Below are 26,648 nucleotides of genomic sequence, written 5' to 3' on the forward strand. Positions count from 1 at the left end.
CCCCCAAAATCAGGTTGTTATCTCTACGCGAAGAGCCCGTCTGCCAAGAGTGCGGATTTCAATTACTGCGGGGAAAAAAGGCGCCATAAAAACACGGCAGGGACACAGTGTTTGTGCTGCAGGCCCAGTGTGAGCTCTGGGGAGTGTTGGCAGCGTGGTCACAGGCTCGACAGCAGCTGGAGAGGCCGGGGCAATGCTCGGCTTTATCCAGGGAAGAATGGGAAACCGCCGGCTGGAACCCATTAACTCCAATATTTGTCTTTAATGTGCAGAACTTCACTGTCCCTCTGCAGATTCAGTGTTTACACAGCTGGGTAAAAACACCCAGAAGGTTCCTGCCCTTTGTCTGGTAAAACATGACAAGGATTTTCTGCAAACTTTACCAAATCCGAGGTGTTTGCTGCTCCAGTCTGGTTCCTGTTTTTCGCTCATTCCATAGCAAAGCAGAGGCTGAGAGACGCGGGATTCCTTGGACACAGACACCTCTGATCCTTCTTATTCCACTTTCCTCCTCCTCCTCACTGGAAAGGGAGAACTAGCCCCGACCCCAGCACCTCCACGTTCCCTCTGGAAAATCCGCCCCTGCCAATACATCTTCACGTGATAGCAAAGTTCATCCCCGGACCCTGACATTAAAATCGGGAGATTCTAAAATTGAAGGCCATTTTATTGTCATAGCAAATACCAAAATAAAAAGGCTTTGAATTCAGTACATAAGAAGGTCAAAGACTGCACTGACAGAGCATTTCCATGCTCCCAGGTATCAGCAGTGCCACAAACCTCTGTTCCCTTTGCTACAGAGTGGGTTTAAAGTTCAGATCTTCACCTCAAGATTAGAGAAACAGGACAACTTGCCTGTTAGAGACAGAGGGAATAAAGGTTTACATGGAGAGACAGATCCACTCTGGAAAATTCAGGACATTTTAGAGTGAAGAAACCTGAATGAAGACACAACAACAGATATTGGCTTGTGAAGACTGACACACTCTCAATTTGGCTTTTGCTTTTTCACTCTCAGTACAATTTAACTAAATTACACTAATACTTTAGCAGTCAGGGTTTTAATTATTAAAAAAAATCATTAAGAGCTCTTTATCTCAAGCTATTGTCTTGCTGTGAAATCACACATAAAAAAAAGCCTTTATAATACCACTTTGGCTTAGATGGGTCTTTTCATTAGTGAAAAATACTTGTGTAAAAGGAGGTGTTAGTTGCTGATGGAAACCTCGAGCACGAACGTAGAACAATCTCAAATGAGCTCATCCTCATGGATAAACTTCTGCTACTCCCTGTTATAATCTGCCTGCACAGACCTGGTTATGAGTCAGGAATATCACAGCCTACCTGGGGATGTTGGCTCTGATGTAGGTCTGGAGATAAGACTTCCCTCAGCTCCTGCTTCCCAAGAAATATAAAGAGGATGGGACTTTTCTCCAGCAGAAACTGATGCTTGATTTCTATTTTGCATTTTCAAGCATCAACAGGGAAGAGAAAACTGCTGTAAAAAACCTGGAGCCAGCAGCTGAGATTCATCTGAGCTCTCTAAGAGTAACACATACTGAAGGTTTAAACACTGAAGGGTGAGACCAGGGGAACTGGGGAGCAACAATTTGGGGCAGGAGCCTGTGAATGCACCAGGCTGGTCTGTGACAACGAGCACTGGCATCATCTCAGATGAGGATACTGGCCTCAAATTACATCAGCAATTAATCACCAGGCTCTGCTGCCAAATGCAGATGGATTAGGCAGGGAAAGAAAAAAATGTTCTCTCTAGGCCTGAACTTTTATCCTCAAATGTTGCATGTGTGGAAAACGAAGCCCTGTTCCTTCCCTGCATCTGGGATGTGAGGAACTGACCAGCTCTGAGCAGGGGGAGGTACATTCTGGTACATTGTTCTGACAGGAAAAGGGGAATCCATCTTTGGGTGGTTCAGGAAGAGCTGCTTTTCTCTGCCCTGTGACCTTTCAGGATCATGGGCCAGGAAATCTTCCTTCCAGGAGGTGCATTCAGCCCCAAATCCCACGGGAGCTCAGCTCTGCTCACTTCAGCTCCCCTGAAGTGTCCTTCTTCAGTCAGACACTGTAAACACAGATCCAGTTGCTCCCACAGAGCAGATAACAAGCTCAAAAACTGTCTGGTCACTCCAGCAGCTGCTCCCCAGCAAGGCCTTTTGTAAAGTCAGGGTCCCTGAGACAAAAATTCTTTCCTCCCTGGTTTTCTACGACAATTTCCATCGTTTCACTGAAAATCCCTCCCAGCTCTGCCCTCCAGGACGCTGCCCACGCCCTCCCCCAGCAGCTGAACTGCTGGGAAAAACTCTCCTGTGCCCTACAGAGACACGACAAATGGCAAACAAAGCAGAGTTAGGACATAGAAAATGAAGAGTTTGGGTCACTCCCTGCGTGACGTGGTCTAAGGCTTTGATCCCCCCGTGAGTGGGAACCTGCAGGATTCCAGCTGAGCCTCTGCCCCTCCTGGGGTCACCTCAGCAGCCACCTGCCACTGGCCCCAGCAGCCACCTGTAGTGTACAAAATCTAGCACCTTATTTTCAGAGGGGATTGAAATAAAGTACTTGGAATTTTCAGTAAGAAAAAAACCCAAAACAAGTTGTAGCAGCAATTTCCCTCCTTCTAAAACCTCAACGTTTCTTGACCTGCAACTGCTATGAACCACCTCAATCCCAAATTAGGTTCCCACCCAAGCTGATAGCCCTGGCAGCCTCTCCCAAATCTCTGGGTGACCAACAGCTGGGGAGGTGCAGCTACAGAACACAGCTGGAGCTTAGAAATTACCAGAAAACCCACCCCATAAATACCAAAGTCCTTGTGTCTAATTGTCATACAAAAGATTGAAAGGATTAAATCTGATTCATCTCTTTCAGCACAGGAAAAAGGGGGAAAAACAAAAAGGAATTTCCCAGTTCATGATTTTTTTGGATATAAAATGAATAGAAATCTTTCTTTTCAGTTGATGTTATGAAGTAGCTTTGTGTCCTCGCTGGTTCCTGCCCCATCCTCCTCTTGGATTCCTTCTGCCAGTCCCTCTGCAGATTTGCTCTGGCTCCCTGCAGAGTCCATGAACATGTTGGGAATATCTTTGCCAAAGTAGATCTTGCTGTTGGCTGCGATTGCCTTGTACTTCATCAGCTGCAAGTACTCAGGAGTTAACTTGAGCTGCACGGAGAGAAAACGGGTCACAACAGCTCAGGGGTGGGGAAAAGGGAATCCCTGCCGTGAGCACACCAGGCACACACTCTCCATGGCCAGCCCTCCACAGGGAAAACACGGGCCAGGCACTCCCTCAGCAGGGCTGAGTGCAGCTCTAAATCCCTGAATGGCAGAATGAAAAGTGATGGCAGCAGCTGAGGAAACGCTCCATCAAACGTGAAGGGGATGCTCCAGAGCACATCCCTCACTGCAGCCCTTGCAAAGAGAGCTACTGAGGAGGGAAATATCCCTGGCTCTTTTCCAGGGAGCAGATCCACGACTGTGTCTGGGTGAGAGGAGCTCATTCCTCCAGGATAATGACCTTGTAACAGAGAGGACTGAACAACTGGCACAAAAACCGCGCCTGAACTCGCCAACCCTCTGCCCCTTCTCGCTGACCACCACAGAACTGAGACTTCCTGCTGGGCTGTCCTGGCACCCTGCTGCAGGCAGGAGCACTCCTGCCAATTCTAGCCATGTAAGTTTTCTGTTTCCACCACGGATTTTTTGTTGTTTTTGCTTCTGCAGTACCGAGGCTCTTCCAGGGTGTCTGAGATCAGCTCCATTTGTTCTTTCCCTGCCCTGTGGTTTGTTCTGCCCCTGCCTGTCACCCTGGAGCTCTCCCTGCTCTGACTGCCTGCCAGCTTGAGACTGGAATGAAACCACACTGCTCATCACAACAGCGTGAAAGGGCAGCACTGAAAGTGATATTCCAGAGAGAGCCACGGCCCCCTGAGCACCTGGCAGAGCAGAGATTTCACATAGCCTGACACTGATCTGTCCAGAGAACAAAATGAACTCGCCAATAAGGATCTAATTGTTGACTAATTCTTTCAGGTGAAACCTTTGCTGAGAGGAGATGGCCTCGTTTTGCTTTTTGACTTAAACAATGATCACTGCCTGCTCTTGTGCTGGATATTTCCCCACAGCCTGGTGCCAGGGGCTCTGAGGCACCACCAAGGGAAGCACAGTACCTTGTTGGCCTCGGCCACCTTCATTGCAGTGTAACACTCAGCATCAGCTCTCGCCTTCTCTCGTGCCAGAAATGCAGCATCTGGAAGCAAACACATGCTCTGAGTCACATTTTTATTCCCAGCCACGTTAGCACCGCCTGCAGCTGGCAACTCTTCAGAAAGTGGCTGGTGCCACATCTAAACTACACAAGATACAACCAAGGGAAGGGGGAGCAAAATGGGAAACCCAGAAATGGGAGCTCAGTTTACAGCTGAATGGCTGCAGGACGAGAGCATTAATAAGTAAATTGCATCTGCAACTGCAGAGCTCAAAGAAACTTGACAAACATCAGGGTTTGATTATCCCCATCACGTGGGCAGAGCTCAGCCTTTCTTCTCGAGCCAGGACTGACTCTGGTGCTGAAACACAGGGACTGCTCTCCTGCAGACGTGGGATTTAGCCCCAGCCCCAGCCCAGGGCTCCAGGAACAGCCTGAGCAGCCCAGCAGATGAGCTCTGTGCCTGCAGATGTGATTCCCAGATGGGATTTGGGATGCACAGATGAAGGTTCTGGCACGCAGAGCAGGGGATTTTAACCTATACAGGCTCTGGCTCTTGCACAGATGCTGGAGAGCTTTTCTCTGCTGCACCAACAACTGCTCCAAGGCTCTGATTCTGTGGATAATCAAATTCCTGACTCCTGGCAGAGACACTTAAGGAAAGGAACCCTTCTCCTTGCTGTACTGCACTCCTCTTCCCCCTCTGCTTCTGTATGCATCCAGGGATAATGATGGGTACCAGGCCACCACATTAAGGATAAAATGAGTGGAATCCTGCCCACCTCCTCCCACTCCTCCTAAGTCATGGAGCCACACCACTGCAACATGACAGTCTGGGGCTGAGAGCTGCATAGCTGGATAAATCATTTGTTTGCTTCCCCTAGCAAAAAAAGCTCTGTGAGCTGCTGCACCTAAAGATCCTGTAAACAGCTGGATGCTCTGGCCCACAACTTCCTGTCCTGGTTAAAAGGAGAGGCTGGTCCCAGTCAGAGACACCAGGAAAAAAGAAGGAGGCAGGAATCCTCTGCCAGCACAGACCCAGACTGAGGGCTGACACCTGCTGACACAGTTACAAGAAAGAAATAAACCCCATTGTATTTCTGCAAAGAACTTCTTAATGAGAAGCTGCTGATCTGTAAAACTCTTTAATTGGCTCCTCAGTGGCTTTGCAAAGCTCATCAGGGCCCCTAATGAATGTAAGGGGGGAAAAAGGCCTTGCCACTCCCCAGCTGGAATTGCAGAGCCCTCTCCACACCCTGGAGTTTCTTTGACAAAGCACTGTATCAGATGGGTGAGGGAACATCTGAAGTTCAAACTCCTACAAAGATCACCTTGAGAAAGGCAGTTTCAAGAATTGCAAAGAAATTCCTATTCCTGCCTCTGGTCAAGAACTTCACCCAGTGAACATCAGCCTGGATTGAAGAACAGTCAACACACACCTCCTTGAGGATTTACTTACTGGAAAGCTCACCCTCCACTCACCTTCAATCTCTGAAATTCGTTTCTCTGTTTCCTTTTCCATCACCTTCTGTCCGTAAGTTATTTCAGCAACTTGTGCAATCTTTTCTGCCTCTGAAATGAAAACAAGATCACGCCCACACTGTCATCACACGTCTGCCTAACACCAGAAGCAGCCTCACCCTGGAAAATCCTCACTCATCACCCACTTCAGGTGGAAATGAACGGTGGGAAGAATTCCCAGCCTGCAGAAAACAAAGCTGGAACCCACCTGAGAAACTCCTGAGTTTCTCTGGGGAAGTTTGAGATCAGAGAATGTCCCAGGGGGAACCAGGTGCATCCCTCCCTCCCTCCCTGGGGTCTCTCTGCTGCCTGTCCCCTGTCCCCTGTCCCAGCCCAGGCACACAGACCGATCAGGGCTTTCTTCCTCTCCGTCTCTGCCTCCTTCTCCACCACCTTCTGCTTCTGTGCTGCAATCAGCAGCTTTGTCTTCTCACTCTCCCTGGGGAGCAGGAAAAACCAGTCAAACCCAGGAGCTCACTGGGGTGGGACTCACACCACATCCCCGGAATGAGCTGCTGCCTCTTCCCCCTTTCCAGTGTGTGTCCAGGGCAGGTGGGATCAGCAGTGTCAGGGCAGGTACCTGATTTTTGCCTAAATCAAAGCATTCTTTCCTCCCCTCCATTGCAGGAGGATTTTCCAGTGAGTCCCTGTGACAGTCTCCCCAGGCTGCCCCTTTACTATCTCACTGGTTTTTACTTACATTCATGGGGTTTTAAGGCATGAACATAAATAAAAACTCTGCTCCTGCTCCCAGTAAGAGAAGAGACCCTGGAACTGAGTCTCTCTCAACACGTCCTGCTGTATTTCTGTATTTATTTATGCAACAGAGCACAGGCTGATCTGGGGCCTCCTGCCATGCCCACAGCACACAGCATTTACCACAAGCCCCAAAGGTGACAAGCAGTGCTGGGGAAGCAGAATGGGTGAGAGGAATCCTGTCCTGGCTGACCAAACTGCTGGCAGTGTGCTCAGGAACACGGGCGTGTCTGACTGGCCCAGAGCAGGAGCAGGCAGCTCCAGGGCACTGCACAGGGATCAGCACTGTCAAGTGCTGTCAAAGAAAGTTATTTCAAAGCTTTGCAAGTCTTCAGCTTGTTGAATCAACAGTTTCTCTATCCCAGTCAAACAAGGGGATTAGTGGTGAAATCCATCCCTCTGCCACTCAGCCACAGCCCTGGAGGGCTCTGAACACAGGGCCAGTGCCCAGGGTGAAGGATTTGCTCCGGGGCAAATCATCCCTGTGCTCAGGGGCTGCAGGTGAGGGCCCTGCCAGTGCTCAGCGCTGCTGCTGCTCCCCAGCCCCTTCCTGAGGGGCAGCATGAGGCTGATCCCCCCCATCCCGAGTTAATCCGCCCTTGTGGATCCTCCTGGGAACACACAGGCACTTACATGAGCTCATAATTCCTCCGGATCGTTTCGGGGATGTTCGGCTTTGTAACTCGAACTGCCTGGAGAGAGAGACACAGGAGAACATGGGCCAGCAGCCAAATGGCCCCTGGGGCTGCAGGGGACTGGGGGTGGCACTTGGGGTGTCCTCTGCCACCAGAGCTGCACAAACCAGGCCCAAAACCCACAGAGGAAGAGCACTGAAAGGTCTCCTGACATGACAGGAGGTTGAAACACGGGCAAACCAAGCACCCAGAGTAACTCCAGGAGAAACTGAACACATCACAACTGTGAGAGGACAGGAAGGACACTGTTCCCACTCCTCAGGTTAAATGAAATCTGTGCTGTAAAGCACTTTCCTGAACAAACATCAGTTTCTTGTTTCCTTTTAGCCCTTTCCCCTCTTCACAATATGCCCTTTCAATATGTCAGTCAAATCCAGATTACCTGTATAATTAATCCAGGGGCCATGGTGGTTAGGTCTTGCTGCAAGGCCAGTTTAAGGTTTTCATCAATTTGATCTGATTGGAGAGAAAAGAAAAAGGGAATGAAACATCCCCCAGGGCAGTTTGCTGTCATCACCCTGAGTGAGCTGAGATGGCTCACGTTTCTTATTCCTGGAAAGCACAAATGGGAGCTGGATGTGCAAGTGCTGGGTGGACCCCGAGGCAGGTTCCCACCTCTCCCACCAACAACCAGCACCAACCCTCAGGACACACCACAGGAAAGGAAACCCTCCAATTTCCCATAACCTGCAGTCTGGAATCTTCCTGAGCCACATCCAGCATCTTTACAGCAAGGAATCTAAGCCCCTTCCCCACTGAACTTCCCGACTAGATCCTGAAGTGAGGAGGTAAATCCTGACCTGCACCTGTGCCAGCAGGACACAAAGCAAATGGAAAGGCAGGAATGGGAAATGGCAGCCCCAGTTACTTTAACAGGCTGCAAAAATCATCAGCAATGTCCCCTTGGCTCAAGGAGTCCCAGAACTCCGGCGTAGCTGAGGATTTCAAAAGGAAACACAGCCTAAAACCCTGCTCTGATGAAAGCTCCAAGGAGGGCAGTGCTTCCAGCTGGGGCCTGCTGGGAAGTGCAGAGGGAAAATCAAACTGTAACGGCTTTAAGAGGGATCACATCACACTCCTGGATTGTTTGCCTTGGTCCCAGTCTCCTATCTGGAACTCTGGCTCCTAATGAAGCCCAGCCAGGAGTTTGGGAAGCAGCTGTTATCAGTTCCCTGCACCTGCTGGCAGATGTGGGGGCACAGGGTGATGTGAGGCCGCTCAGAGGGGCTGTGCCCCACTGCAGAGCCCGAGCCAGCTCGGCCCAGGGGTTCCAGGGAGTTTGCACAAGCTCCCCCTGTGCAGGCCGGGTGCTTTCAGCCCGTTTCCAGCAGCCCTCAGCAGCAGCTGCTGACATCTGGAGCCTCCATGGGCCAGGAATCCATCCAGCTGCCAGCAGGAACTGGGGGGATCCCAGCCCCACAGCTCGTGTGGGAAGGGGAAGCCAGGCTCCTTGGAAAGCCCAGGCTGGAGAGAACAGCAGTGTGCAAACACCCCCTGCTCTCTCAGGCACAAACCCTGCTCTGCTGGGCCCCCAAAGCAGCCCCAGCAGTGCCCAGAGCCAGCACTGCCGAGTGCTGACAGGCCACGAGGATTTCCTGTCAGCCCAGAGCCAGAAACAGAACACACAGGGCCAATTCCACCAAGAAACCACAGCTTTTCCTCAGCTCTCCTGCCCTGTGTGTCCCAGGTTTCCTGCTGGGAAGGTCAGCAGGCTCCTGCCAGCACTCCTGCTGTGTGGGCACTGCAGCCACAGGCACAGCCCAAAGCTCCTCAAACCTCTGGCCAGCCAGTGCTTGCTCAGACTTTCTGCACCAGCAGAGAGCCCCAGCCTGGCTTTTCCATCTGGATTAGAGAACCCTGTGACTGATTCAATCCACCACAGCTGCTGCACACACAGAGAATGCCACAGAATTCCCGCTCCCTTCCCTAAAGGGAGGCTACTGGCAGGGCTGAGGGGTTGGAGCTTTATTGTTACAACATACTGCAGCATTCAGCTCCAAAAGATAACAGGGATAAACGATGGCAGCTGGTTAAAAACCCCGACTCCAAGCAGAGCCAACATGGGATTAATGGATAAAAGCCATCAGGTGGGGGTTCTGTATCAATAACCCTCAGAAGCAGCAGCCCCAGCTCACCAAACAGCTCGATGTAAACCTCCTGCAGCGTGTGCACACTGCAGAACTGGTTCAGCTCGTGGTGGATCTTGTTGAAGATGAGAGCCTTGTCGTAGTCAGCCGTGTAGTTCTTGACGATGTCGTACACTGGGAGAGGAGAGAGCACGGGGATGGAGCAGGGAATGGAGGCTCAGAACTCTCAGGGAAAACCCTGGAGCTCAGTCCCAGGCAGGAGGTGTGAAATGAGGGACCCCCCCTTGCCCCCAAACTCTCTGGTCAGGACAGGTTTATTTCCTGCCAGTATTTTGTGGCACTTTCAGCAGTATCTGTGCCCTGCTCTGTGAACAGAAGGGTCTGAAGCAGCCTCAGGCTGTGTTGGGGCTGCACACACACACTCAGAGCTCCCTGCTGAGCCAGGCACTAAAATCCAAAGGATTTGGGCAAAGGCTGCCCAGGTGGTTGTCCCTGGGCTGCAGAGGAGCCTTTGCTCACAGCCCCTGGCTCCCTGCTGCACAAAGCTCAGAGGGGCTGGGATAACACAGGTGATAAAAACAAGAGACAGTAAACCCCCCAAATTCCCGGGAGAGCAGGCTCAGAGGGGACACTCAGGGCTCTGCCAGGTGCTCAGGGCACACCTGTGGGACAGGCTGGCTCCCGACCAAGCACAGCCACAGCCTCTGCCCCTCCTGTCACCCAGCACAGCCCCCGGGGCGTGTCCGGGGCTGAACCCGTGACTCACCCGCGCTCTGGATGAGGAAATTCACCACCTCGATCCTGTCGAAATAAATCATCACTCCCCCGCTGCAAAGGGAAAAAAACAGAAAACGACGTTTGGTGCAGGCTGAGTGGCTCTGAGGGGGACTCTCCCCTCGGGTGGGATGGCTGCGGGACCCAGCCCAGCCTGCTCAGCCCCCGGGGAGAGGCCCTGCGGAGCCTCCCAGTGAGCCCAGCCCGGGCTGCAGGAAAGTTCAGTCCCTGCGGAGCTTCCAGCTGGGGTGGGTGAAAACCGAGCGTCTCACCTGGTGCCACACGGGACATTTTTCACCTCGTCCGTCTGCAGCGTGGTCTGGAGGGGATAGAAGGAAAGCGGCTTAAGAAAGGGATTTCTCCGGCACAAATCCCGCAGCCCACGGGGCTCTGACACAGCCACGTCCCGCCAAGGCAGGAGCTGCCCCCGCCTCGCTCGGTGCCGCGTTCAGGGGGAGGCCTGTCCCCGGTCCCGGGCACAGCCACACCCGGCCCCGTGTGCCCACCCGGCCTCCCCGCCCCGCCCGGGCCCGGGCCCAGCAGCACCTGCACTGACTTGTAGGACGTGATGAAGGGCAGCATGAGGTGGAAACCGGGCCCGCTGGTGGAGGTCAGCAACGCGCCGCCGCTGCGGAGGGAACAGGAGAGAGAGAGAGAGAGAGAGAGAGAGAACCGTGAGCGGCGGCGGCTGGCCGGGGCCCGGCTCTCTCCCCGTAGGAGGCCCGTCTCACCGGTAGTAGACGCCGATGTGGCCCTCGTCGATCTTGTGCACGGCCGAGAGGAGCGCGGCGGCCGCGACGCCGAGGGCGAGAGCGGCGATGGCGCCGAGCTGGGCCATGCCCGGCACCGGCGGCGGCACCGGCGGCGCGCCACTGACGTCATCACCGCGCGACCGCGCCGCCGCCGCCGCCGCCAGGGGGCGATGGAGGAGCGGGGATACGGCGCCGGAGGCCGCGGGTTCGAGACCCGTGAGGGGTGAGGGGCGCGGAGCCCAAACCCCGTCTCACAGAGAATAGAATCTTAATTGTCGGGAGAGACATCGAGACTCATCCCATTCCACCCTCTGCCACGAGGTGGGACATTTTCCACGTTTCCCGCAGCTGAGAAGGGCCCACGGGATCATCCAGCCCAACTCCCGGCTCTCCGCAGACACTCCAACAATCCCAGCGAGTCCTTGGCAGCGTCGTCCAAATGCTCCTGGAGATCAGACTCCCAATATCCAGCCTAAATTCTCCCTCTTTCAATGATTTTTATCAGCCACAATTTTTTTATCTCCTCCCTGAGCTCCCCTGGCCCCCACACGGACCCTCTGTTCACTGTCTGGACAATCCCAGGAAACAGGAGAATCATCCCCCTCTGCAATCCTGGAAAACGACCTAAAAACCATGTGAGAGATGTATAAAGCATCAATAAAGGAGAATGATTTGATCTTTCCTTGTGATAGATCTCCAAGGTTATATATAACAACCCTGTCAGGAGGGTTCAGCGCCGTTTAGGAATAAGGAATGAAATATCCACGATATTTGTCAATCCAAATTTTACAGCTCTTAAATAAGCGCAAAAGGGCGCCAGAGATGAAAAACACCCTGTTGCTGGTGTTTTTTTAAAGGCGTTTGCCCAGATTTAAGGCCTTGATAAAATGTATTAAATCTTTAAAGGTTTTAATGAATCTAGTATGTGTTTCATAAATCACAAGCCTTTGCTCAGCCCCTCTCAGTTTAATAAGGGTAAACTAGGAAATTGCTCTGAGCTGGAGCAAAATGCATCCATGGAATATTGAAAAGTAATAGGTTTTTAAATGTGGGGTGTTCTGGCTCGCAGAAGAGGTTTTGCTTCATAACACCGGCACTATATCACTGCCCTGAGCGGGAAACCAGCTGTGGCCACGTGTTTAACAGCATCAAGATGTGAACCAGCACAAAGGTAAATATTATTTGTAATAATCCTTAAAAAAAAAAAAAAATTAAAGCCAAAAAAAATCATTACTGCTGGACTTGAGGCCAGGAACATTCAGCGGTGTCTGTGCCACAGCGCTCAGGATTTTAACAGGGCTTTTTGTAGGAATAAATGGTTTGTTGCACTGAGTTCTCTCCAGCTTCTTCATCCCTACCTCATCCCTCTGCCTCTGTAAAAATATCCTGTGGGGTTTGCTGTAGAGTTCAGTGAGACACTTTGGGGATCTCTGGGTGCTCCTGGCTCCAGACTTACGGAGATGGAGCTGGGATAGGACCTGGGCAGGCCCTGGGATGGGATGGGATGGGATGGGATGGGATGGGATGCGGGTTAGAGAGCTGGGATGGTGGGACAGAGCTGGGATAACCCTGGACAGAGCCGAGATAGCCGTGGACAGAGCTGGGATAACCCTGGACAGAGCTGGGATAACCCTGGACAGAGTCGAGATAGCCGTGGGCAGAGCTGGGATAGCCGTGGGCAGAACAGGGATAACCGTGGACAGAACCGGGATAACCGTGGGCAGCCTCGGGTGGGACGGTCCCGGCTCGGTGCCGGCTCTGTCTCGGCTCGGTCCCGGCTCGGTGCCGGCTCGGTCCCGGCTCGGTCCCCGCTCTGTCCCGGCTCTGTCCCGGCTCGGTCCCGGCTCTATCCCGGCTCTGTCCCGGCTCGGTCCCCGCTCTGTCCCGGCCCTGTCCCGGCTCTGTCCCGGCTCTGTCCAGGCTCTGTCCCGGCTCTGTCCCGGCTCTATCCCGGCTCGGTCCCCGCTCTGTCCCGGCCCTGTCCCGGCTCTGTCCCGGCTCGGTCCCCGCTCTGTCCCGGCTCTGTCCAGGCTCGGTCCCGGCTCTGTCCCGGCTCTGTCCCGGCTCGGTCCCGGCTCGGTCCCGGCTCTGTCCCGGCTCTATCCCGGCTCGGTCCCGGCTCTATCCCGGCTCGGTCCCGGCGGGGCCGGCGCAGGACGCGGTGTAAAGTCTGTCCGTTCTCATTAGCTGTCACAAGTAACAATGCCGGGCTGGCAATAAAGGCAATTCCGAGGCTGTTTGCCATTAATCACCGCCTGACAGCTGGGAATAGCGCTGGAAAAACTCTGTCCCCGCGCTCCTGCTTTGGCGTTTAAGGTTACCTGTGCAGCTGGAGTGGAGGGGTGGAAAGCTCTGCTGGCCAGCCCTGCCCCAACCCTACTGCAGTCTCCTTCTGTTTGTATCCTGTCCCCGACCCCAGCCCGGATCTACCTCCACCTCCATGTCCACCCCATTCCTATCCCCATCCCATCCCCAGGAGGGGGAATCCCTGGAAGGAGCCGGGAGGCTGCAGGATGCTTGGCCGGGCCCTTTCCTGCTCTGCTCTGGCTCAGGGAAGGGGCTGGGAGAGGGGCTGTGTGTGGGGGGAACACTTCCCCAATTCCGTCCATCGAAAGCTCTTTGCCGATTAGGGGCAGAATTGTGTTGGAGTCTGTCCGGGCTCGTTGTGTGTCAGCTCTAACAATGCAGCACTTGGCAGCCCAGGCAGCTCTGTGGCGTTGGCCATTAATCATCCCCTGACAGTCCGGAGCTGGGAGGGAGGAACTGCTCACACGTGGTCGTGGTGCCCCCTCTCCACGGCCGCCAGAGCAGGGGGGGCTTCCTCTGCCTTGGGCCCACCCAAACCCGTGAGCTGGATCCACATCCCCTTGGGAAGGGCAGGCAGAGTGTGGGGAGACATTCCTGCGCTGGCCATGGGGCAGAGAAGCTCCAGGAGACAGCCCCACTGGGAGGAGGCTTTTGGGAAAGCCTTACAGCACGTGGCATTGCCAGCATTTTCCTCTCCATTGCCATCCCCTCGCTCCACGAGCCCTGAGCAGGGGCTGGGGGGCTGTCCTGGGGGAGGTGATCCCGGTGGGAGCCAGTTCCCGGCATGGGAGGGGAGCTCTCCCCGAGGCTTCTCTCCGTGCCCCTCGTGGTCCCGCAGGCGCCAGCGCCGTGGCCGGGTGCCAGCGTGCCAGGTCATCCCCCAGTCAATAAAGGAGCAATGTGTTTCCAGCCCCCCAATGCTGTTTTCTAAAGGGAAATGATTAATGGTGCTTGGAAACCACAATTCATCCCGGGAAAGAAAGTAGATTTACCCGAAACATGCGTGAGAATTAGTGCTGGGATCGGCTCCTGGGGCAGAGGGGGGAAGCTAATGGCAAACAGAGCCTGTCTGTGCGCAGGGGGAGGGAACAGCCCGCCAAAAACATGGGCTGGACGAGCTGGGATGGAGCTGGGACAGGAGGAGGAGAGTGGCCGTAAGAGCCCTCTCCAGCTGGAAGCCTCGGTCACTCCTTCCCTGACCCGCAGTGAGATGGTCACGGTGGAGAAGGGAATTCTCCTCCCACGTGTGTCCCAACAGCACAGGAAAGGATGGATGGTGCTGATGGGACCAACACTCATCATTCCCAAAATCCAAGAGATACCTGGGAGAAGCAGAACCCATGAAGCTCCAGCCTGTAAACACCAAATGCTTCAAAAATGTCTGTTTTAGGCTCAGATCTCACCTTGCTCCTGCTGGTGGAATCCACTGGGGCAACTGGGATGGGCTGGGCTGCACCACAGCAGCATGCAGCCACCTAAGTGCTTCATCCCTGAGCAGCAGGAAACCTCTGAGAAGGGAAAACCACATTTTCCTCCGTGAGGGTGGGAGGGAGGTGGCCGTGGCAGCCCCGGCCTGGAGCGTGGTCCTGCTGGGTTGTGGGAGCTGCAGCATCACCCTGCTGAGTTTCCAAGTTCATGGAAAAGGTTTTTCAGGCACAAATCCTGACCTGGTTCTAAGTTGCCATACTCTTCTCTGCCCGGGAGAGCAGCGAGGGAGGGGAGCAGGAACAGGTGACCTGAATTTATCACCAGATTCCAGAGATAACCCCAAGATCCTCACCTCTCCTTCAGCTCTGGATCAAGGCAGCAGCTGGCCCCACGCAGGTCCCGTCACATCAGCAGCGTGGAGGAGCTCCAGGAGAGAGATTTATTTGTGGGATTCCAGGAAGGGCTGGGGAAACCTCGGCGAGGTGCTGAAGCCCAGGTCAGGAGTCATCCCTGGTTTGGTGATATATTTAGAGCGGGATAATGTAAGTGACAGGAGGGGGGAAAAAAAAAATCCTTGGAGGAGGTGCAGATCCGTCCTCTTGGCTGGGAGTTACTGGATGACCCGAGCCAGGGAACAGATAGTTGGATTTCCCTTATTTCTCCCTTCAAATAAATCACAGCTCCAGAGGCCTTTAAACTCTGCAACATGATCTGTTCCAATAAGGAAGGGAATGAAAGGCTGCGTCTCTCTGGAAGCCTTCAGAGCCATAAATCTCCTATGTACAAACACAGACCAGATTTCCAAGTGCATTTATTTTATTGTATTGTTTTAACAGAAAAATCAAACTGCAATAAACTCCGTCCCTCATTAGCTGTCTCCGTATCCAGGCCAAATGTTGCTAACGAATAAAATCAGGACAAAGGAATGTGGACGTGGGTCCAAGGCCTGGCCGGGCGCTGACCCCCCAAAAGGCATTTCCCTCTGAGCCACAGAGGTGTGGGATGAGGGGAGCCAAGGGGGTGGTTCCTGCACTGCCTCTTGCTGCAGGTTTGCTGGGCTTGTCACCCCACATCCAGCATCCCTGCCATGACCTGGCACCCCTGGCCCTGGCATCCCTCCCGGGCCCCCACCACAGCAGCTGGAGTTTAGTTTAGGGCTTTCCTGCTTCGGTTTGTTGTGGTCCCTGATGTGCACCCCAAGAGCCGCGGGAACAGGGGGTGGTTTGGGTGGGCACTCCCCGGGCTCCGTGAGACCCCCCAGCTGCCCCCGTGAAGGGGCTGCAGAATTGGGGCTGAGCTCAGCAAGCACAGGGTCAAACCCCAAACTTGCAATCTGGAGTTGTCGGTCGTTAATCATCTGCTGACAGTCCCGAAGGGTCCAGCTGCTCTGAGAGTGGCTCTGGGGGGGACAGAGAGCTCAGGGACAGGGATGTGCCTGGCCCTGGTGGCAGTGTGGATGGCACGGTCCCCAGTGACCCCACGGAGCATCCAGCGGGTTTTCCCAAGCCCCCCAAACCCATCCCAGGGGACACCCGTGGAAGGAGCAGGGCTGTCACATCCCAAACACAGCATCTCCTGGGACTTGGTCTGCTCCAGGGAAAAGGCGAGAATCAATCCCAAGCAGCCCGGGGAGGAACAAGGAGCCTGTCTGCAGGATTTATGGCACTGAGCTGGAGAGCCCAGAGCAGCGCCCGCGCCGCGCGGGTCCCGCCTCAGCCCACGGAGAAATTCCTGACTTATTGAATCACATTTGTCATCCCTAAATACATATGCAGGCCCGTGTTTCTGAATCCATAAACATCTTTAACTAACTCCGCTCAGCGAGGCCTCTTTCAGCAGTAATTTATATTTAACTTTTTCCATATGCAGGGCCTGTCGCGTTGGTGTCATTTCCGGGAAAACCGGGGGGTTTCGGGGGGAGCCGGGGCCGCGGGGGGAGCGCGGCGTGTCTTGGCCCGCTGGAGCAGCCCAGCTGCTGGCACGGCGCGAGAAATCCACCCGGCAGAGCCAGTGCTCATTAATCATTTGAACTACTAAACTGCCAGCTCCTTTCAAGATCTTTCAAGAAGTGTTTTCACCCAAAATAGAGTTGAAAACGCGCCGGGGCCCTACTTTCAGAGTCTCATCCATCTGGCCATTATGGGGAGTGTCAGGCGGCTCTGACAGACAAGGCTGCTCTGTTCGAGGGGCCCCGGCCCCACAACCTGTCATATCGCGGGGCTGATGGCATCTGACAGCTCCATTTGTACCTCCCTGCGAGATGAAAGGGCTGCTCCTGCGGCGGGAGAAGGGCAGGAGGGATGAGCAGGGGCAGCCCGAGGTGCCAGCAGCAGCCCTGGCACCGCGCTGGTCCCGCAGACAGGAGTCTCCTGTCCCCCCAGAGCCCATCGCTGCCCCGGGGTTTGTGGAGATTGGGCTGTGATCAAAGGCCGGGGGCTGTGCCCATTTCCCACCCTTGGCTGTGGTGCTGAGCTCTCCCCGTGCCCTGCTGGCACAGAGCATCCCAGAGCTGCCAGCCCTGCCCTGGCCCCGTCTCCCACTAACTCACCTGCGGCGTGTGGGTGCTGTGCACACCCCAGGTGCTCAGAGCCAGTCCCAAACCCAGCACCCTGAGAGCTTCCCCCATGGCCAGGAGGGCTCAGGGTCTGCCACACACCAGGACATCCCGAAAGAAGATGAGAGCTGCTGAATCCTGGTGCTCCCCTTGGGGCATTCCTTAGGTAGGAACCCTCCAAGTTGCTGCCCCAGTGCTGCAGGATTTCTGTGCCAGCACCAGCAACTTGGAAAAGTTTGGGAATTGTCGAGGCAGCAATGGGGACAGAGCACATCTCTGCAGCCAGAGGAGCAGGCACCCAGCCAGCCCCATCCATCCCAGTTGTTCCCAACAAAACCCAAACAGAGTCCAAGAGACTGTGGGAACTCCAGACAGAAGGAAGGAAGGGCTTCTGGCTCCATTTCCATTTTGCCCAGAACATGGCTCTTCTCACCTCTGAGGGGACTGTCCTCCTCCAGCCCGTTGGATGCTTCCAGGATTGTGCAAGGAACAGGAACAAAACCCCACAAAGGCAACACTGCTCCAGCAGAAACAAGGAATCCCTTTTGTAGGAGCTCTGCCCACAGGAGCAGGGCTCCTGGCCTCGATGCCATCCTCGGTGATGAGCAGCCCCATCCTTCTCATCCAGAGAGAAAAACACAGCAAATCTTTTGGGTGCTTCTCTCTTCTCCCGCTGGGAAGTGCAGAAAAGATGGTGAGGGTTCAGCAAGAAAGATCTTTAATTGTCCCCATTTCTCTCCTGTCCTTCTCTCTCGGAGCCCCCCAGCCACCCCTCCTGCAGGAGCTGCTCACGGAGAGGTGGCACTGGGACCTCAGGTTCCCACTGGTCCCATCTTTGGTGCAGCAGCATCTCCCTCTCCCACGGCTGCACCAGTGGAGATGCAGGGGCTGCTGTGGTGGGCACCAGCCCAGCCCTGAGGCCTGCTGGGGAGCCCTTGGCAGCTGTGGGGGACACAAAAAAGGCCTTTTTGATTCTCTGTTCCACTGAGGGGTCTGCAGGAAGGGTCTACCAAGCCCCAGAAGGCACCAGATGCCCAGGATGCTGCATCCTTCATCTCCTTCCAAAATTTTCCAGGCCAGGAGGGGTGATCCGTGAATTCTGGGACCACAAGGTGTTGGAAGAGGTCACATTGCACCCTGCACAGTGTCCAGCTCTGCTCAGCCCATTGAGGCCAGCTCTGATAGCACAGGGTCAGCATTCCACTGTCACCTTTGGCAAAGACAAAGACTCTGTGGGTCACATCCTCCTGTCCTGTCTCCTGCACCACGCTGGAAGATGGGATGAAGTTACAGCAAAGCTGCTCCCAGAGATTTCCATGAACACCTTCGGAAAACACAACGGTCGGTGTAAATCTTTGTTGCTGTGACTCGAGCCACAGGATCCTGCTCTGCACACAGAGATGTCGGCTGAGCACCCTCCCCTGCGCTCTCGGGTTCAGCTGAAATGTTTGTGTGTAAGGATCAGCATCTTCAGTTATTCACCACAACGAACAGAGGGGTGACTGTGACCTGGGCCTGCGGGAACGATCACTGCCACACTCCGGTGTCAGCTGGGTGAGGGAACAGCTGTGGCTCAGCCCAGGACCAGGGGGTTGTCACCTGCCAGGGGCCCTGTGCTGGACTGTCACGCTGGTCAGACACTGCAGAAGAGGGAAACCATGGCCATGGGTCACACTGGGCACTTCCCATGGGGTCACTGGTGACCAGCCGAGGCCGGGTGTCCTGGTGTGGCGAGGAAGATATCAGCATATCGCTGCCAAAGATGGAACCAGAGCTGCTGGAGGATTTGCACCACACACCAATCCACAGCCACGGCAGATGCAGCAGCTCTTCAGTCGTTATCCAGAGCCAGATGAAAGTCCACTCCCATTCGTGGCAGTCCTGGCCACTGCACTGTCCCTGGTGCTTGCCCACGCTCTTCTGGCTTTGGCACCTTGAGGTCTTTGCCCTTCTCCACTCACCTCGTCCAGGGCCTCTTGTCACTTGTGCTGTCCCACTGCTGGCAGTGGCAGGAGGTGAAGCCCACACCAGGGCAGGGTGGGGCTGTGCTCACGGTGCCAACCCCGGTGCTGCCCCGGCCGCTCTGTGTCACCACCGGCCGGTCCGTGTCACCGCCGGCTGCTCCAGCTGCTCCTCCTGCAGGGCTCCAGCTCACAGCCCTGGCACAGGACCTCCGCTGCCATCTCCAAGCACAGCTCTGTCCCTCCAGGTCTGCTCTCAGGTCACGCAGCACGAAATGTGCCCCAAAGCAAACCCCTGACCCCAGGCTGGGCACGGGGCTGCTGATGGGGGGAGAGGAGGTTTCCACGCCACTCTGGCTTTGAGGACAAACAGAGCCCGTGTTCTCTGTGGATTCCACCAGTGCTCACGTGGAAAGAAAAGCTGTTTTATGCAGCTGAGGAACTTCTCATCCACCCACCGTGGCTCTGCTGCGGCCCATGCCTCTGCATCCTGGCCTGACCCCTGGGCAGGCTCCAGCCCTCGAGGACGCCGTGCTCCGCTCTGGACTCTGAAACGCCTTGTACGTCTGCGGGCAGCCACCTCTGCATCACCTAAAACACATCGCGGAATCTTTTTTTTTTTTGCAGGAGAGGAAGGAAAACAACAAGAAAAAAAAAAAAAAAATGGGGCCTGGCTCTTTCATTCACGTCTTTATTGGGCGGACAGCGTGGCTGTGGTCAGCTGGGCTTCGGGCTTTACAGACGGGGATATTTATAAGGCACGCGGAGCGGCTCGGCGTGTGCGTCCAAGTCATTCCTTCCCCGGCACAGGATATAATGTTGCCTTTGTTCGGCTGCCTCCGGCACAGCAGAGCGTGCCGTGCCGCTCGGCCGGGCCCCTCGTCGTGCCCCGGCAGCCCCGGCACAGCCCCGCTCCTTCCACTCGCGCCACGGCCCCGGCAACTGCCACCATAAATCAATAGGAAAGGAGAGGCTGCCAGTTAGACTAAACAAGTGCATTTGCAAGGATTGCTAACCCTCATTAATCACTCTGACAGTCCTAAAAACACATTTCCCCTTTAATGACTGTATTTGGATAATCAGAGCTTTTTTCCTTGCGGCGCGGGGTGAGTGACGGTGGGCGCAACTCCGGCGAGCGCCGGCACCGGGGTCACCGGCGAGTCAGGAGCTGCAGGTCCCTGGCAGCTTGGGGAGAGCTGGAGAAGGTGCTGCTGTGCCACGAGGGAAAGGAGCCACCAGCACAGCCCCAACACTGCTGTCCCCACATCCGACACCCACCGGTGTCCTCGCAGCCCCAGCCGGATTTGAAAAGGTTTTTTTCTGTCTCTCCGTGTTCCCTTTAGGTGACTTTTGCCTCCTGGAGAGGTTTTGAAACCTTGCACATTTTTCTGTATAAATGATGCAACACATTAATGCACAGCACATTATGAAAATGGTAATTCAAACCCATACAACTCTAAATTAAGCCATACATTATCCGACCCACTCAGCCATATATTTTGCAGAAAGACAGGATTGAATCAAATCAAACTGAAACTGTGGAGTGCAGGTTGTTAGACAGAATGATTAATAAAGTGCATCCCAGTGCTCTTATTATAAAATGAATTCCGCAATAACCTGGGCATACATTACACAGGGAATTATTTAATATATTGGCAACACAACTGTTCCCCAGCAGCTCCAGCCCAAGTGCCGCCGCTATCAGATGATACTCGCAGTGTTTACATGGTCTGGCCCCGCTGCTGCAGTCCTTAGGGAGGGGAAAAATACTCCTCAGGGAACCTCCTGCACAGCAGGATGCATCTGAGCAGCATCCAGCCCTACCGTGGGTGAAGGAAGGCGCACGGGATTTTTTTGGAGCGGGGACCATCCTGGTGTGGGGGAGAGAAGGGATGGAGCTTTGCTGTAAGGAGGGATGCTCCTGGCAGCTCTGGGAGAAGGCTCTGGCAGGATGAAGGCTGTGCAGCCCCGTGCCCTGGCTGCTCCATGGCTGGGACGTGGCACGGCCACCGCAGCCCGACACCCGGTGCTGATTTTGGCACTGGGCTACTGCACCTCGAGGCTCTGCGGCATCGTCCTCCCACCCTGTGGCACGAGGTGCCCAGCCATGGCCACGGCCGGGTACGGTGGGACAAAATTCCAGTGCAGGACCCTGTGACAGGCCCCAGGCAAGGCCAGGATTTGTGATGGACACTGGCAGTGCCCGAGCGAGGCTGAAACCGAGAGGAATCACTGCTGGGAGCTGGGACCACATCCAGAGAGAAGGGATGCTCCTGAGGGGGTCTGGATACCTCCCATGCCACCAGAGAGCGTGCACTGGAGCTGCACCGGAGCTGCTCTGCCCACGGCACCCCGCTCCATGGCCAGCACCAGCTGGGAAAGGCTCAGCATCCAGCAGGGACACTGGAGACCCTGAAAAAGCTGCATCAGCCTGGGCCCAGCACCCCCTTGCTGCTGTGCCCATAGCACAGAGCAAACACCCGCAGCAAAACCCCCCTGTGCCAGCCCAGCCCGGCAAACCCCAGGCCCTCCTCCAGCAAACATCCCACCTGGAAGGAGCAACACCACCACGGCCACAACCGGACCCAGCCATGTCTGCACAGGGCAAAGAGCAGCCACAGAGCCCCCAAAACCAGCCTTGGGGAGCTCGGAATGGAGCCAAAGTGGCCCCTGGAACACCAGCCTGTCCCACTGCCATAGGAAACCCTGGCTGGGCCCTCCCAGCGGCCGCACGCCCGCAGCCACGCTCGAGGCACAGGCAGGGAAATAAAAATCCCTTTGGCAAAAGCAGTCCCTGTTCTCCAGTGCATTATTTTTCAGCTCAAAGGACACAAAGGAATTTAAACACAGGGCATAAAGCAATATCGAGAAGGCAATTAACAGGGATTAATTGCGTGACTCACTGAAACGCAACAGGAGCGAGGCAGAAAAAAAAAATAAAAATAAGTGGTGTGGGGCAATGGGGCATGCAGGGTTTCCAGGGGGAGCAGGGCCTTGGCCGGGGGTCCCACTGTTGGAGTAAAAGCGCTTTCCTCGGGGCATGGAGCAGGCACAGCCCCCTGCCCAGCTGAGCCCCCAACATGGCACGGATGGAGCCAGACCCTGTCAGAGCCATCCATCACCCTCCTCTCGGCACAACGACTCAACGGGAGCAGTCAGGACCCCAGCAGCCCCCGGCCGTCCTCACACCGAGACCCCGCTTCTAGCACAACCCCACCCCTAAACCTGCACCCCCGGGAGAGGGTGACCACCCGCTCCCCGCAGCGCCCCGGGGGCACGGCTCTGATCCCGCTCAAACGCCTTCTCGAACCTTCCCCGCGCCGCCACGCGCGCGGACACCGGGGGCCACGGACACGCGGGGAGGGGACGGGGGCGCGGAGCCCGCGGGGCCGCGCCTGGAGCGCTCCCGGGGCCGGTCCCGCCGCCGCCGCCGCCGCTAGATGGTGCTGGGACCCCGCGGCCCCCGCCGGACCCCCGGGCAGGGACGAGACCAGACCAGAGCGTGGGTACAACCAAGAGGCGTTTATTAACAAAATCAGACTTACCGGGGGCTCGTCCGCCCGCCCGGGGCCGCCGGTCCTGCCGCTGCGCCCGCCGTTCCTCCGGTCCCCCGCCCCGGGGATGGGGGGGACACGCGGGGTCCTGCAGCCCCCGGCGGGGCACGGCCACGGGAGGAGCACGGCCAGGGGTGAGCATCACCCGGCCGGCATCCGCAGCGCCCCCGGCCCCGGACACAGCGCAAAAAAAGAAAAAAAAAAATTTAAAAAAAATTAAAAAAAAAAATTTAAAGGAAAAAAAATTTTGAAAACCCCAAAGGTTAAAAATAAGAAAAAAAAATTACCAAAAAAATTACATCTGCAAGTTACAAACGCAGATAACAGAATCCCAGAGCGATAAACTCAGAAGGGAGGAGGAAAATGCCTTTTTTTTTTTTTTTTTTTTTTTAGCTTTTCCATGTGTGGCAGGAATCATGCAAGAGAATTTCTCAGGGGAGAAATTAAGACAGGGAAGGAAAAAAAAAAATTCAAAAGAAACAGAAGGGGAAAATCAAAGCCCCACACCTGCAAAGTAAAGAGGGATTTTTTTTTTTCTTTTTTTCGAGGTTTTTTTGTTTTTTTTTTTTTTTTTTTGGACACAGACTTTTGCATACCATTGATTCATTGGTGTATAATGCACTTATATTCCCAGCTTTAAGCTAACATACAGTAATAAATACAGAGTCCAAGGAGGGCGCGGGGGCTGGGGCTGAGCCGGCCGGGGCCGCGGGGGTTACTGATATCCCAAGGCGGAGGCTGACGTGAGTCTTTGGCCGTAGAGCGCGTACGGGGAGTAGTAAGGTCCGGCGGCCGGCAAGGAGGGCACGGGCAGGGCGCCGGCCGTGGGCAAGTGGCTCTTGCCGTAGGGGTGGTACCTGTTTAGTCCCAAAGTGTGTGGGCTCCTCAAGGAGAGCGAGGCCGGTAACGTGTTGGGGCTCCCGGGGGCGGCGGGCGGGAGGTGCAGGTGGCAGGAGGCCGCGGAGCCCAGCCCGGAGGTAGGGTAACCCGCCAAGAGTTTCTCGGCCCCCGGCAGGGCCGTGTGGGTCCGTAGGTGGGTGAGCAGCTCCTCCGAGGTGGCAAACCTCTTGTCGCAGGGTCCGCTGGCAGACACCCAGTTGCATATGTGGGGCAGGGGGTCGTTCTGCAGCATGAAGCCGTAGGTGTAGAGGGGGTGGCCGGGCAGGCTGGGGGTGCCGCTGGAGGAGAGCGTGGTGTGCACCGAGTGCAGGGGGTGCGTGGGGTACACCAAGGGGTATCCGCTCTTGAGGCTGCCGGGATCGTGCACGCAGCTGGAGCAGTTGCTGGAGCCCAGGTGCGAGGCGCTGTGGTAGCTCAGGCAATACGGGTCCCGGCATAATCCCTGCATGAAGGAGGGCGGCGAGGCCCCGGTGAGCGGGCTGGAGCTGGGCGGTTTGCCCGGCAGCCCCAGCGCCGCCGGCAGCTGGCTGCCCACCAGCCCCGGCTTGGTGGGGTCCAGCCCGGGCACGAACTGGGACGGGTAGCCGGCGTAGGCGCCGACGATGGAGCCGTGGTAGCCGATGCTGGAGGGCGGCAGGGGGAAGACGGAGTGGCCCGGCTTGTAGGGCGACACGGGGGCCACATGGCCGGCGGGCGGCAGCGCGGGGGGCTCCGACTTGCGGCCCGAGGGGGGCTCGCCGTGCGCCCCGGGCTCCACCACCCCGCGCCCCAGCGCCCCGCCCGTCCCCTCGGGGCTGGGCTTGCCGCTCTCGGGCTCCTTCTTCTCCTCGGCGCCCTTGGGCTCGGGGTGCTGCGGCGAGGCCCCGCGGGAGCCGCCGGGCGAGGCGGCGGCGTGCGGGGGGAACGGCGGGCAAGCGGCGCTGGGCACCCGAAAGCCGGCCTTGTCCGCGCCGCCCTCCTTGCGCGGCTCCCCGCCGCCCTTCGAGTAGGGCTTGAAGCTCGACTTGTCCTCGGCGGGCGCGTCCCCGCTGCCCGGCGGCTTCAGCGCGGCGGGGCGGGCGGACGGCTCCTTCTCGGCGGCGGGCGCGGCGGCGGCCACGGCGTTCAGCTTGGAGGAGGGCGGCGGGTCGGGCTTCCCGATCTGCGAGCAGGTCTGGGCCAGCAGCGCCAGCGGGCTCTTCTTGGCGTCCAGCTGCGGGCGGAGCGGAGCCGGTCAGGAGGGGGGGGACACCGACGGCGCCCCCGCATCGGCCTCCCCCCACCCCAAAGCCCCGGGGCCGGGCCCGGCGGCGAGCCAGGGCGCGGGGATGGCGGGGACGGGGCGGGGGACGCGCCCGGCCGCCGAGAACAGGGACCGGGTGGCGGGGGGAAGAGCGGGGCTGCGGCGGCGGCCGGGGAGGGAAAGAACCGGGTGGGGGCAGCGGGGACGCCGGGCAGGGTAGAGCCCGGCCCGGAGAACCGGGAGCGCCGGCCGGGAAAGCCGGCAAGGCACCGGGCTGGGAAGAGCCCGGCCGCGGGAGGACCGGGAGCGCCGGCCGGGAATGCCGGGAGAGCTCCGGGCTGAGAAAGAGCCCGGCCGGGAGAACCGAGAGCGCGGCTCCCGGGGTCCGAGCAGCGCTCGGGGACGGCGGGCACTGACCTCGATGGGGCTGACGGGCGTGGAGGAGAGCGGCTGGAGGTACTCGGGGTGCAGGAGGTGGCCGCCGTGGGCGCTGAGCATCTTCAGGACGCGGATGGGCAGCCGGCTGGCCTGGCGCAGCGGGTCGGCGGGGGGCGGCCGGGGCGACGGGGCGGCCGCGGCTCCGCGGCTCGGCGGGGTCCTCGGCCGGGGCCCGCCGGGAGCGCCGCTCATTTGGGGCGGGGGAAAGGGGGGGGTGCCCGGGCTCCGCGGGGCCGGGCCGGGCCGGGCGGGCGGCGGAGCGGCGGCGGCGGCGGCCCCGGCGAGACGAAGCCCTTCCCCGGCCCCACCGACACGTCAAATAGCCCCGATGGCGGCCGCGCTCCGAGGGGGCCGGCGCCGCGCACCAATCCGCGCCCGGCCGGGCCCCCGGGGCGGGGAGAGCCGCCGGTGGGGGGAGCGAACCGCCGCCGCTCCGCCGCCACCGCCCCGCGCCGCCGCGCGGGGGAGAACCGCGGCTCCGGCCCCGGCTCCAGCGGCCCCGGCTCCCAGGGCAGAGCACGGCTCCGTGCCGCACGGCGCTGCTGGCACGGCACGGCACGGCACGGCACGGCACGGCACGGCACGGCACGGCGCTGGTGGCACGGCATGGCCGTGGCACTGCTGGCACAGCTCGGCACGGCACGGCGCTGGTGGCACAGCTCGGCCATGGCACTGCTGGCACAGTTTACCATGGCATAGGATGACACTGCTGGCACAGTTTACCATGGTACGGCATAGCACTGCTGGCACACTTTGGCATGGCGCTGCTGGCACAGTTCACCATGGTACGGCATGGCACTGCTGGCACACCTTGGCATGGCATGGCATGGCACGGCACTGCTGGCACACCTTGGCATAGCTTGGCTGGACCACCTCAGCAGGGCTTAGCTTGGCACTGCCAACACACCTGGGCATGGCTGACAAGAGAGGCCACAGCTTGGAATGGCACAGCACGGCTCAGCTGGCATGGCATGGCACAGCTGGCACAGTATGGCAAGGCACAGCTGGCATGGCGTGGCTTGGGTAAGATCAGCTTGGCACAGCTTGGCACGGCACGGCTCAGCACCCCAGTGCCAGTGGCTCCCGCACCCAAACCTGCCTCCAGGGCTCGTGTCCTGCCACCGCCCTGACCCTGCACAGCACCTGTGCCCCGTCCTGGTGCCACCCAAGGTGAGGGGGCTGACCTTAACTCAGGCCTCTCACAAAGGGACAATTCCCTCATGAACCCACAACTCCCATTTTCCAGGCATTTTCTCCTTTCTTTGGTTTGCTGAGTCTTAAAAATCTTCAGGTGCCAGAGCAGGCTGCTGTATAACTAATTAACTTCCAACAATTAACTTCCTATTTCTAGTTACCTTTTCCAGACATCCTTGAATTAATTTCACAAACCCCTGAGGCTTCACTTTTGCAGGGGGCTGAAAACCAGCCGAGCTCAGCCAGGCCCTGTCCCTGAGGAGCCAAGGCAATGGATAAATCCTG

At 57.1% G+C, this 26,648-nt stretch overlaps 2 protein-coding genes across 4 annotated transcripts; both read right to left on the bottom strand.

The window, feature by feature from the left end:
* Positions 1 to 646: 646 nt before the first annotated feature.
* ERLIN2 (ER lipid raft associated 2) lies at positions 647 to 10,944 on the bottom strand. Of its 3 annotated transcripts, XM_066337185.1 has the most exons (11): positions 10,785 to 10,944; positions 10,600 to 10,681; positions 10,326 to 10,372; positions 10,046 to 10,107; positions 9,328 to 9,453; positions 7,575 to 7,648; positions 7,131 to 7,189; positions 6,089 to 6,180; positions 5,703 to 5,792; positions 4,183 to 4,262; positions 647 to 3,175 (listed from the first exon to the last, which is right to left on the bottom strand). In XM_066337185.1, the coding sequence occupies exons 1-11, from the start codon at positions 10,889 to 10,891 to the stop codon at positions 2,966 to 2,968; spliced, it is 1,029 nt and encodes a 342-aa protein (XP_066193282.1). In that variant the 5' UTR covers positions 10,892 to 10,944; the 3' UTR covers positions 647 to 2,965. The 3 variants fall into 3 exon arrangements, with proteins under 3 accessions (XP_066193282.1, XP_066193283.1, XP_066193284.1); XM_066337186.1 differs by lacking the exon at positions 9,328 to 9,453; XM_066337187.1 differs by lacking the exons at positions 647 to 3,175; positions 4,183 to 4,262; positions 6,089 to 6,180 and having other exon boundaries at positions 5,735 to 5,792.
* Positions 10,945 to 22,600: 11,656 nt separating this feature from the next.
* ZNF703 (zinc finger protein 703) lies at positions 22,601 to 25,480 on the bottom strand. Its single transcript, XM_066337174.1, has 2 exons — positions 25,149 to 25,480; positions 22,601 to 24,701 (listed from the first exon to the last, which is right to left on the bottom strand). Exons 1-2 carry the CDS (start codon positions 25,359 to 25,361, stop codon positions 23,325 to 23,327), a joined length of 1,590 nt encoding a protein of 529 aa, XP_066193271.1. The 5' UTR covers positions 25,362 to 25,480; the 3' UTR covers positions 22,601 to 23,324.
* Between the last annotated feature and the right edge of the window lie 1,168 nt (positions 25,481 to 26,648).

The sequence above is a fragment of the Sylvia atricapilla genome, chromosome 28 (genome assembly GCF_009819655.1).
Source record: "Sylvia atricapilla isolate bSylAtr1 chromosome 28, bSylAtr1.pri, whole genome shotgun sequence".
Classification (NCBI taxonomy): domain Eukaryota; kingdom Metazoa; phylum Chordata; class Aves; order Passeriformes; family Sylviidae; genus Sylvia; species Sylvia atricapilla.